This window comes from Silurus aristotelis, assembly GCF_946808225.1.
Source record: "Silurus aristotelis genome assembly, chromosome: 1".
Lineage (NCBI taxonomy): Eukaryota > Metazoa > Chordata > Actinopteri > Siluriformes > Siluridae > Silurus > Silurus aristotelis.
In genome coordinates, this window is record NC_139574.1 from 33,602,008 (window position 1) to 33,615,626 (window position 13,619).

The 13,619-nt window shown below is 39.5% G+C and overlaps 1 protein-coding gene across 1 annotated transcript; it reads right to left on the minus strand.

The window, feature by feature from the left end:
* Positions 1-1,117: 1,117 nt before the first annotated feature.
* Positions 1,118-12,931, minus strand: tuft1a (tuftelin 1a; the record flags this gene model as incomplete). Its single annotated transcript, XM_083549765.1, has 13 exons — positions 1,118-2,140; positions 2,230-2,324; positions 2,411-2,494; positions 2,640-2,745; positions 2,965-3,188; positions 3,754-3,864; positions 5,234-5,314; positions 5,486-5,554; positions 5,655-5,741; positions 5,924-6,022; positions 6,826-6,891; positions 8,790-8,938; positions 12,736-12,931. The coding sequence occupies 13 exons, from the start codon at positions 12,929-12,931 to the stop codon at positions 2,068-2,070; spliced, it is 1,440 nt and encodes a 479-aa protein (XP_083405891.1). The 3' UTR covers positions 1,118-2,067.
* Positions 12,932-13,619: the final 688 nt, after the last annotated feature.

Genomic DNA, 13,619 nt, shown 5'->3' on the forward strand with positions numbered 1-13,619 from the left:
GTTAAGGTCAGTGTTCATGACTTCACCATAGAGACTGGGTCTGCATGGCAGAGTTCCAAGAAGAATACTGCTGCTGAGCAGAAATAACATAAAAGCTTGTCTCAGTTTTGCCAGAAAAAAATCTTGATGATCCCCAAGACTTTTGGGAAAATACTCTGTGGACTGACGAGACAAAAGTTGAACTTTTGAATGAATTCTGCTGTTTACCAAAATATCCTAAAGAAAAATGTCCGGCCATCTGTTCGTGACCTCAAGCTAAAGCGAACTTGAGTTCTGCAGCAGGACAATGATCCAAAACACACCAGTAAGTCCACCTCTGAATAGCAGAAGATAAACAAAATGAAGACTTTGGAGTGGCCTAGTCAAAGTCCTGACCTGAATCCTATTGAGATGCTGTAGCATGACCTTAAAAACGCGGTTCATGCTTCCAAAACTCTCCAGTGTGGCTGAATTACAACAATTCTGCATAGATGAGTGACCAAAATTCCTCCACAGTGCTGTAACACTCACTGCAAGTTATCGCAAATGCTTGATTGCAGTTGTTGCTGCTAAGGGTAGCCCAACTAGTTATTAGGTTTAGGGGCAAACACTTTTTCACACAGGACCATGTAATTTTGGATTTTGTTTTCCCTTATTTAAAAACTGCATGTTGTGTTCCCTTGTGTTATCTTTTACTAATATTTTAATTCGTTTGATCTAAAACATTAAAGTGTGACAAACATGCAAAAAAAAAAAAATCAAACACTTTTTCACACCACTGTGTGTATATATATATATATATATATATATATATATATATATATGGATTCATAGATTTACATGTACATTTAAATCAGAAAAGAGAAATAGAGGTGGGGCTAAGCAGGAAGCATACTGATTACACAATGAAATGGAAACACACACACACACACACACACACACACACACACACACACACACACACACACACACACACACACACACACACACACACACACACACACACACACACACACACACACACTGCAGCTTCAGGTGTAACATTTTTTGTAAAACTGTGTAATCCGAATGTATTTTTCATACAAAATCCAAAAGCTCACATCCACAGATCTGTAAAACATGAAGCATTAAACAAAAATTTTTGGATCAGTTTATTAAAACTTCATCTTACATAAATATATCAGCCATTTAATACATCATCTAAAAAAAAACACACATTTAACTACAAAAATATTTTTTCTATTAAATAAAAAGCAGATGTTAAGTGCACAGTTGAAGGTAAATAATGGACAGTAGTACAGAACTACTCAAGAAGCAAGAAAAATGCTGGAGTCAGAAAATACAAAATTATGTAAAAAATAAAAATATCAGTGAAATGCGTGTTTTTCACATCGAATTGGTTTTACATACATGGAATTCTCGAACATAATGAGGATTTTTACTTCATTCTCATTTTGGCTGTCCTGACAGGGCAGTGGGTCTGTTTTCCGCAAGGTGTATTGGTGTCTCTCTAAAATATAGGTGTTTAAGTGAAAACAAATGTTTCAATGTATTATTGAGGATCAGGACAAAGTTAGAAACAGGTTAATATTTTAGCAGATTTCTAATTGTCCTACATCAAGACTATAATTTGGATAATTATTGTGCCTTTATATTATAAATGTGGGACTCAAAACCATTGAAATACTCAATTCCTTCATTACACCAAGAAGCTGGTAAAGCTCCCTGCTCCCTATCTAGAACTATTGATGATCGTAAGTAATTCAAAAATGAGAGAAAGTGAAAGTGCCACAATTTTTCTTCGCTGGTTCTTCATTTTGGATAAAAGCGATTCTAAATGATATTTAACACCACGACACTCATACTTCAGCTGAGTTCAGGTCAGTATACTGTATGCATGCTCACAGACACAATGAAACCGACAACCTAATCTATTTACAATATATAACAAATGTATTCCATACGTGTTGGACAAGGCATATTGTGTGGAGCTGCAGTCTTCAGTCTTTAGTCAGTGCGCTAGTAGCAAGGCGTCGTGCTACAGGCTGTTGTGCTTCAGTATGTACAGATCCGTCTGCTTTTCAGTGTTCATGACTTGATCTCGATGACTTTAATGAACGGCAGATTTTTGTTACTTTGTGTCGACGGCTTCAGAGGCCTACTGTGGAATACAGGAAGACGAAATACTGTTAGTACGAACTGTATTGGAACGGAACTCGTTTGTGAGCGTGCGCGAGTGTGTGCTGTTACCTGTAGACAATCTGAGCATTGGAATCGGACAACAGGCCCGAGTTTGACCTTTGATCGTGAAGGAAATAATCCATCTGATCACGCAGTTCTCTGTTCTGTATGGACAAGTGATCGGTTCGTGAGTTAAATACGCACAAGAAATTATGCACAAAAATATCTGTGGGTAAAAGTCTGCGCTGACCTCTGCTTCGAGGAAAGCAACTTTCTCCTCCAGTTCTTTGATGGCACGGTCCCTATCCTGAATCACCATCCGCGAGTTCTGCAGCTATATGAGTGGGAAAAACAGTGAGTTTATATCAAATGTGTTATATATATATATATATATATATATATATATATATATATATATATATATATATATTATAATACAAAATATTTAAAATAAGGTTGATCCAGATGTTATTTTGTACCTGTTCAATCATCTGTCTGAGTTTCCTCTGCTGGCTCTTGAGCATATCATCAAGGTGGTGTATCTTCTCCTTGAGGATGGCGTTCTCCTTTTCCAACTCCTCCAATCTACACAGGACACAGTGGTCTTTCATTCATCTTTAGACAAGTTGTCAAAATGATTTTCTAGACATGCGGCTTTTTATTCCGTATTCACTAGGGGTTGTTGGGAGCTGTGCTCATTCTTTTTTTTATGTCTATCGGCAACAATAAAATAAAATCTAATAAGATTTAAGAATAAATAATGCTCAATAATGCTTCACTTAGAAGAGTGGGTGGGTTACACACCTCTCTCTGTCAACTTGCCCCTCCTCTTTCAGCTCCCGCAGCTGCAGCAGCTCCGACTCCTTGGTCATTAAATCATCCCTGAGGGACGAGCTCTCCTGCTCCATGCCACCCATCAGCCGCTGGAGCTCTCGGATTCGCTGGTCCTGCTCCTGTGCGCTAACCTGAGCTTCCTTCAGCTGATCGCTTTGCTCAGACAGCTGCCTTTTGTACTGACCTGCCTCAGCCTGAGGAGAGACAGAGAAATAAGTTTTGAGGTTCGACAAGACTGAACAGACTAAGAAGAAGTGCATATCCGACATTGAGTTACAACAGGTTACAACATAATACAAAGAGGACGCGATGACACACATCAGTTGTGTCTGGCGGTGCTTTTGATGCCGCAATATCACCACTTGTTTATGGATACACAACTTCAGGTTCCTAATTACACTTAATATGTATACATTTGAAAATAGAATTGAAGAAACCAGACTGAAATTTGGTACATAATATTACTGTATGGTCACTCTGACGTTACCTGTATAACCCTGAGTATCGGTTTGGGAAGAAAACCTTAGCACAGAAGACAACATTACGTCATTAGGAAAAAAAGGAGCCGTCATTCTGTTATTGTGACGCACTGGTCCAAACATGCCCTGACTTACCCCACTTTCTATGCCATGAGTTGAAGGTGCAAAATAACCCCCCCGTTTCAGATCATACAGGTTCCTCAGGAATGTATCCGTTACAATACAGTACATGCTTACGGCTATGATGACTAATGGAAAGAAGGCGTTCACGAGAGATCACCTGTAATTTCTCCTTCTCCTCTTGGTGTCTCGTCTCCGCCTCCTGAAGCTGGGCGTACAGCCGCTTGCTGACTTCCCTCATCCTCTCGCGCTCCTGCTCGTCATCAAACTCCTGAAAGAGGGAGATGGAAAGAAAGAGAGTAAGCAATTGGAGTGCACCGGATTTGAATTATGGAGGCGCTTGTGTTGGACTATTTCTATACATACGTTTCTTATTGGTTATAAAACTACTACTGTTTGAACTGTTTATACAACACACTACACCAAACCCATACTGTACTGTACTTACTCTAGAGACCAACAAACATTCCTTAGGGGATATTTATAGACTCTAAGTGAGAAGGAGGAACAGCGAGAGAAACCAGAAGAGGAATGGAAAGTGTGTGTGTGTACATATGCGTGTGTGCGCGCACGTCATCAGGGTGTGGGCTCTGACTGAAGTTCTGGGGAGTAGTGAGGGCAGGACTTAACTTTTTCCGTTCATTTTTTCAGTCGCAGTTGGACCCTACTCTCTCGCTCTCTCCCCCCCCTCCACTCTCTGGGGGAACTTATTCCCGCCTGTTCACAAACTTCTCAGGGATAAAAAGAAGCTTTGTTAAGCACACTGTTTACTGCAAAAGGTTTCTGAACAATAGAGAACACTGAGGAGTGTGAAAATCTTCTTGTAGGAACCACCATCTTTAAACACAGAGCTGCAGGAGATGATGTGAGGTTTTTTTGTAACGAACATGTTTGTGAATAGGTTTCAATAGAGAGAAATGGTGTGTGTACTTAGAAGCCATGCTGAGTGCCTCTACAGCAAAATCCTTCCTGGTTTAGAGTTTGCATTGACTGATTTCATTGTATTAAAGAAAATAGTGAAAAGAATATAAATATTTTTTTATAGCAAAAATGTTTACTATAACGCTGTTCCAACAATGTTTGGCTGTTGAATAGAAGATCAAATAAAACTTTGTTTGGGAACAAACAGAGAGCTGTCTGAAGTACCTCAATGCTTTTTTGAGGTGTGCCTGAAGTTTAAAAAACAGGAAGAAGAAGCTCCTGACCCGAAAATGCACTGGAAAAATCTGCTGCATTCATCCTTACATAAGTTGTGTGTGTTTATGAGTGTGTATGTGTGTAAAAAAAGGAGGTTGACCGATTCATTGCACCAAAAGTCATAAAACCGTTTTTACAGGTACGTCATTATAAGAGCAGCCTCTAGAGGCGCTATATTTTATTTATTATTTATAATGGATCATTTATATCATTATATTTATTCCTATAATTAATACAGTCATATTTATTTTATTTAGCACATTTTCATGATTTAGTACCGTTTTTTTTATTAATTAAAATTTTTCAGTTCAGTATCCATTTAAAAAATTGGTTGATTAATTGGTCATCGACATGTACGATAGCTATCGGTGTCGGGAAAAAAAACTCTGTCGGGTAGACTGCTAGTATTAAGTATGACAGACAAAATAAAAAAAACCTCTTACCTGTTTGTCTTCCATCTTTTGTGTCAACAGAGATGTCAGAGCACAATTCCCACTGTTCACACCAGTCTGAGTTAACTTCACCTAATAGCACAGAAGACAGAAAATGGTTCAGAGCTGGTTCCTAGTTGTCCCTTCTGATCCTACTATTATTTATATATAAATTATTCACACACACACACACACACACACACACACACACACACACACACACACACACACACACACACACACACACACACACGATTCTCTTGCCTTGTGCTCTGTTCTGTGGTTGTTTTTTGCTGCCATCTGCTCTCTTAGGCTCTTTAAACAGTATCGCACCTAGAAAAGACAGTACTTGTGATTCACAGTACTTGTGACACACAATAAAGCACGAACATGCGCTAGAGTGCTCGTGAATGAACAAGGCAGTCTGACGGACCTCTTGTATTTGTGAAACCTCATCAGAGAGCATCTTCAGACTCTGCTGATTCCTGTCCTGTTCCTTTTTCTGCGCTTGCAGATACACCTGAAACACAAACACAAGCTTAACCATCACCACACCTTGGGTCACACTGCTTGAGCAACGCATTATGTCGGCTAGTTTGTTGTGAATGCAGCAGGGAGCCTGTCGGAATTTAAACCGACGCGCCCTTTTTGTACATCGCAACTCTTGTGACTACATGCAACATCCTGGTTCGCACGGCTCACCTTTATGACCTCAACCTTCTCCTCGACTTTGACGGGCTCGGGCTTCAGAGGCTGCCTCTCGCTAGTTGGCTGCACCAAGGCGAATGCTCTCCCAATCGGCTAGAATGTTAAAAGAGGACGGATAAAATTAGAGATAACATTAAATTCTTAGCAGTCAGCCTACATCATGTAATGCGTCACATCTAAAGCTTTAAAGTTTGTATAACCCTCGGGGTATATACTTTTCCCTGCTCAACTTGTGAAAGCTTGTGAAAACTACGTTATACTGAAGTGTTCTGGAAAGAAGAAAATCCTTATGAATGACACTAAACAGTAATGCATAAATCCAGACTTTTACATGGGTTTAGATCAGGAAAAGAGATCCATGTCCCTGTCCCTGAACATAAAAATATCTATAAGGCAAAGACACAATGAGGAGGAGGAAAAGGAGAAGGAGGAGAAGGAGAAAAGCCAGCTAGATGGAGAGAAAGCCAGGGAGGGAATAAGTAATTTTGGGTAAATGCAACAATGAGGCCATTCGAAGAAAGTCTTGCATAAAACCCCCTCTTACAGACACAATTTTCATTTTCACAGCAGCTTTTCCAGGAAAGACAGGGAATTAAAGAGAACTGATATTAAGAGAGAAAAAAGGTTTAAAACCTGACAAGACCATACTATAACAAGAGGTTACATACAGTAGAAGCATTTGCTTTCATCCAATGTATGACACAGCACTAAATCAGATATTATAGATTCTATAAGCAAGCTCAAAGTTAAATTCTGGGATAATCATTATAAACACAGCACTCAGAAAGACTCAGCAGTTGTTCTTTCATTAGTTATTTTTCCAGTACACATATGCATTTAAAATACTTACAATACTTATATAATAGTAGTCCAGTCCGGAGTTATTAGAGTCTTACCTTTCCTATGGTGGGCTGCTGCTGGACTTGGTCGAGCAGAGTCAGACGGAGTCTCCGGTAGCCATCCTGAAGGGCAAAAAGAAACTAAATGTGAGGGGAAGCCCACAAACAAAAGGACTGTTAGAAATGAGTAGACAGACTGAAGACGTAGAGGAAAAACTGAGCAATAGTCTTGTGTGTGTGTGTGTGTGTGTGTGTGTGTGTGTGTGTGTGTGTGTGTGAGTGAGAGAGAGAGAGAGACCATGGTCTTTAAAAGTCTAACAAGAACGCCGGTGCTTACTTATTAGAAAGGGAAAGAAAGAAAGTGAAATACATCTTCCTGTTCCAGCACAGTACACAGAACATTCTGTTGAACTGCTGGACTCAGCTACTGGAACATACCAGAACTCCCCCTGCGTGCCTTCGCTCTCGCTTTGAATGTGCATTCGAATTGCACCACAGACTCCAAACAGGGCAATGCGCACCAGAGGGACGTGGAATGTCCCCATGACAACGGGGTCACAGTGAAACAACAAATACAGGAAGAAGGAACACAGAGGCCAGACGAATACACACTGTACCATCCACGCCATTAGGCTATTATAAACTCTCTTAATCTAACCACACGTGGTACTTTATAGCATTAATCATAATTCTACGTTGATATGCACACACCAAAATGTTACAACAATGTGTTAAGCACATTAATGTCGATCAACAAAACAGCTGCAAAAAATATGGTCATGGAATCTTATCTATATATAAACAAACACACACACTCTGTATATTAAATGATTCAATAGGTTCTTGATGGATAAATTTACAACAGAAGCTTAAATAACATGCTGATAGATAACGACAAATAATGACAAAAACAAATCTAAATGCCGACACCCACCCCCCCCCCCCCCCAAAAGATGTGTTTGAATGTGTGGTAGCATTAAATATTCCATTCACTTGAACTAGGAGACCAAAACCTGTTCCAGCATGACAATGACCCTGTGCACAAATCCAGGTCCATGAACATGTGGTTTACATAGGTTGAAGTGGAGATTCATAAGTGGCCTGCATTTGAGTTTTGACCTCAATCCTACCGAACACCTTTGGGATGAATTGGAATGCTGACTGCACCCCAGACCTCCTCGTCTCGCCTACATCAGTACCTGACTTCTCCACATACACAATCTAGTGGAACATCTTCCCGAAAGAATGGAGATTATTATAACAGCAAATGGGGAAAAATGTGGAATAGGCTGTTCAAAACGCACAAATCTTATGGATAGGTTTTCAAAACTTTTGTCCATATACTGTATTTTCTCTCGACACAATTTAAGAAAGAACTCCTGAATTCTCAAACACATTGCAGTGTGTGTGTGGTCTCTCTCTCCTATTGGGCTTGTAAATGTGTAACTGTTTCACACACTCTCCACATTCGCTTGGATACATAATAAGCGTGCCTGCGTCACATTCAAACAAGGGCTTATCAGTGATTGATGTGTAACTCGATTTGTAACAGATTTGAGGAAGGAAAATTCTCTGCGACGAAGTACATAAAATGGTCACACACCATTAATAGTGTCTGTACTGTCGCAACAGAAATTTTTTTCTGATGGAAACGATAAATCAAACTACACAGACAGTTATGTCTTATATAAAAACGTCACAGTGTTAGATCAAACTGACCTGGCTAGAATTTAATGTTGAAATGACCGAGGCTTCGGCGTATCCTCTTACTAATACCCATAACGACACACAAAATCTGGGGCGGACCACATGAAACCGCACCTATACCTTCCCAGTCAAAACAATGAGATTATTCCCACAATGTCTACAATGAAGTCAAAACAAGGACAGAGACAGAGCATAACATACAATCAGATGCAACACCTTCAGACTTATTTCCCTAATAAATGAAGAAATACATAAGCAGCGCATATACAAAAGAACTCATTTTATAGCAAACTAAATAGATGAAGACCTCTTACATGTAGCTGAGCGGCTTCACTGCGTCCACACGGCTCTAAGGCCTGTTTCAAGTGGGACACTGGACTGCTGATCGCCTGTGTATATGTGTGCCTTCCATACAAGGCAAAGCAGCATTTAAATGAGGTCTCTGCCAAGTTCAATACCACACCTTAACCCGGGCATGATACAAAACACACGCACACACATATGCGAGTGCAAACAAAGAATGTTATCTCACAGTGATTATGATGCTCCTTATAACATTATTAGTGGGAATTCTGATATACAACAACAACTGTGTCATCGGGACTGTTTACACACTGATGTGTTCACGTGGCTTTTGCTTGTGTACTTGTGTACTTGTGTATATAAATATTGACTAATAAAGCAAAAGTATTAAAAGATTCAATTAGGATTTCGAAAGCTAAAGGAATTACTTGGCTTTCCATTTCAACTCCGGTCACATGATGGCACGATCGCATGTGTCATGTCTGCTTTCCATAGTTGGATAAATAATCAAATCAGGTATGAACAAACGCCTTCTCGTCCTTCCTTGTGTTTCTCATGCTCTGCACCTCCTGATCCTTTTCGCATACACCCCCTCTCTTCTCACTCTGTATACCAGGAGCTGTAAACAGGCTGATTTACAGGAAAAGGCCAGTGTAGAGAAGAGTGAAAAAAGTGGGCAGGAAGGAGAGACAAAATGCGGGTCAAATAAGTGAGAAGCGAGTGAGAGACTGCATGTGTGCTGACTGTGGAATGCCTAACTTCATACTAGCTCAGACTAAAGGCTCTGGACACACACACCTGAGATTCATTGATTGTTCTCAGTTAAAGGTCAGATGAGATGCCCGGACGTAACTGGAGATTTGGGTATAAAGCATTCAGTGTGCTCCAGATAGGCAGAGTGCGTGCACACACACAAAATCAGGGGTAGAGGTCAGGAACAAAATTGCACTAATGGCATTTAACTTTAAGAAAACTAACAATTCATATTAGATTTAATTATCCTGAACACCTTCTAGGATGTTTTAGGTAGTCTAGGACTCTGTACACTCTGTAATTACAGTAATAACAAGACAAAAAAGAGGGGACCAAATGACCAAGAAGAACAAAAAAAATTTATACATGAGATAATATATAAATGTTAAGCACAGAGGGAACAATAACCAAAGACATTTTGAGGACTGACAGATTCCACCAATTCCTGATCTGATCTTCACCACCTGAGGCAAGACAAACTGCTCTACATTCCTCACAGTCAATGTTTTACGATCATATTGCTATGAACCACATGCTCCAAGTCATAAAGTAAAATTATATATATATATGGATGTCGTACAAACAGACAGATGAAAGAGGAGAGTAAACAATACTGACGCAGCGGTTCAACAAACCTGAACAAACGTGTTTTTCACAGCCATCTGTTTTACATAGCCAAACAAGTGAGTGAGAAGCCTGCTATGCACAACTGAATGTATTTTAACGCCATGCATGTCGTTTTCTTACATTTTTACCTCATGGATGCTGTAACGAAGCAAGAAAAATTTTTTTGAAAACAGACTGTGTGTGGCCTAAAGAATTCCTGGAGCATGATCTCAGCAGGAGGTCATTTTTTAACTCAGTCGCTCATGATCTAATCTAAACAGTACCTGACCTGAAGATACTGGCTGCTGATAATGACTAATGGTCTTGAAACTAGACCATATGCTTAGTTAAATGTCTGATAGTTACGTACACTTTAGATGTGAATTTAAGCATAGACCATTTGAGTGGTCACTCACGACAGCATATGCTTTGAGTATATTATACATATTATTTTGGGTGTGTCACAAACAGCCCATAATGATTCCTTGGAAAACATGTGGATTAACCGAGTACTGTAATATCAGTGATTATAGGCTTATCTGGGTCTAAATCATGACTAATCTGTTGTTGTGACTACACAAGGCTCCTGGTGGACTTATATGGGCATGTGAAGCTCTTCCACAACATCTAAACAGAATCTTTCAGGCACAGATGGATAAAGGGCATTACATTTCATACCCTGAACAACGGGTAAAATTGGTTAAAAAATTATACTTAAGTAAGAATTTAAACACCCTTCGTTATTTTTGATTGATCATATTGTAGAAATCATACCACATAAAACAACAAACTGGGTAATCTGGGCTTCTAGAACAGAAGTGCATCATAACAGGGCTATAAAACATGCAATAAATGTCTCATACAGCACCTTTACCCTAGCTAGTGTGCAAGCCATGGAACAAACACTCTCTTTGTGCAACTTTTTGTCCACTCATCTAATCTCTCTTCTCTCTATAATGTATGATAGATCTGGTGAAAGCACAACGTTGCCTGGTGACACAGGAATGCGAGAGTAAACCCGAACGGTTGCGGGTTACTTATTAGCCATAAGACACTCTCGTGCTGATCTGATCGACAAGGTGAAAAAGACTCGGGTTATGGGTTAATGTTTACGAGCGCAAACGTTTGTCTTGTAAGTGAAAGTTTGCACCTTTTTAATTTTTTTTCACAAAACGAGAATGCAGAAATGAGCTTTCTTATAGGGCTGTGCAATGAGGTGCAACTGTCTGACTTACTCATGAGATGAATAAGAATGAGATAATTAGCTGTCCGAAGAAATCAGCATTTAGAAAATTATTTAGAAAGTCAAAATCCTAATCCTGATTAGTTTTGTTTATTTATGTTGTCTGATGGAGGACCTGATTAGTCCCGTTGGAACATTGTTTTGTTTCCCTGTTTCCTGTATATAGTTAAAATGACAAAAGCCTACTTGACTTGACTTGATCCAGACATGTGATTAAGACCTATTCTTTGCCATAGCAGTCAAATACATCATGCAGACGCATGGGGACACAACATCAGGGATGTATCCTGGGGTCACTAAATGTTTCACGTCCTTTTAACATCAGACACCCTCGTCCAGACGACCCAGCCGGGATTGATCAGACTGTGTCCCAGTAGCAATTGCCATCCAGACATGTCATTAAGGCCTATTCTATTGCCGTAGTACGTACATGGTAAACATGGAAAAAAATAAAATAAATAATAATAATAATAGGTTTTGCAAGAAGCATAAAAAGTGTGAAGATGAATGTATCCTTTAAAAGCGAGCAGTCGAACGAAAAAACAAGATATTTGGAAAGTTGGAAACGTTTAATGATGCCATAAATGATTCGAAATATTAAAACTGAGACACAGTTCATTCAGTCGCCTCCACGTCCTGTTTCTTACACAATTCACCTCTCTGCTCTTTTCCCTGTACAGCTGTTCAACATCCTGTTTCTTACTTTGCTCAACTATGCCTGGAATTTCACATCGTCTTTGTTTCATGGCAGTAGACATTGTGAGGAAAAGAAAAATCCTGAGCACAATGTTAAAGCATCCTCATAATCATAAAAATGTTTTAATCCACTAGATTTTTGAAAACCACATGGACATGGTTGATTTTTGTTTCAATTAAAAATGTTCAAAATTTCATTACATTTTCAGTGTATTTAAAACAAAATGTCCTGTTATTATTATTATTATTATATGAAGAGTGTATATAAAGTTATATAATAATATACTTGTATTTTTGTGTATTCTTCAAAAAAATACCAAACAAACTTTCGGTTTGAATCAATGAGATGCATTAAGATGAACGTCCCATTTGCTAAATACCAAAATTTCTTATATCAGCTTTAAAGCATATACACACAGTAATATAATATAGTAATTTAATAATAATAATATTATTATTACACAGTAAAATACAATTAACTGTCTGTTTCCGCTCTCTGAAATAAGGAACTTTATCTCACCGCTCGGTCTCCTGCTCTGAGTTCCGAAAACGTGCACATGCTCCGGGTGCTGCTCATTTTTCAGTGGGAAATAAACTTTAACAAATAATATTAAATAAATAGAAATAAATAAATAAGTAGACAAACTAAACGCGAAGACCCTCCGCCGTCCGACTCTCGAGTTGTATGACCGGGCTCGGGGCAGCGGCGTGCTGATAAACTCGTTGGCACCGCCCCCTTACGGATTCGAAGCGAAACGCACATGGGATCCGCCGATTATCATCCACACCTGTGCGGAGGCAGAGGCCACGCCCCCATTCCGACCTCGTGATCTCAGATACCCCCCGGATATACATTCTCAGTTTCTCAGATACATGTACAGTATCAGTCAAGCGTTTGTTCACACCTTCTTCTTCAATGGTTTTCTTCACTTTGTATTATTATCAACCAGTGGTGGGTGGTCAGGGCCAGCAAAGCCTTCTCCGCTGGCCTAAACACTATGAGAAGCACTGACCTACATTTACAACCTAAATTTGAATATTTGTTCCATGAAATTGTATTCATTTATACCCAACAGTTTATTATCTTTATTTTAAACGGTTTCTCTTGGGTGCACTGCTTCCAGTACATGTATGTGGATATTAGATTTTTTTGTCCAATCAGATTTCAGCATGTGCTATGTACCCAGGGCCTTCAAAGTCTGTACTGCTGGCCTTTATATCTTTATATCGATACCTTTATATTTGTCTCTATTAGCAATGTTTCTGTTTCTTTACCCAATCAGATTCCAAAAAACTTTATTTCGGCTTCTCCCATTAGGGGTTGCCACAGCGGATCATCCGCATGTTTGATTTGGCACATGTTTTTACGCTGGATGCCCTTCCTAACGCAACCCTCCCCATTTATCAAGGCTTGGGACCGGCACTAAGGCTTGTGCAACCCTAATGGCTGGGGTTGGTTCCCTGACCGGGGATCGAACCCGGGCCGCAGCGTTGAGAGCGCCGCATCCTAACCACTAGACCACCAGGGAACCTTCGAATCAGA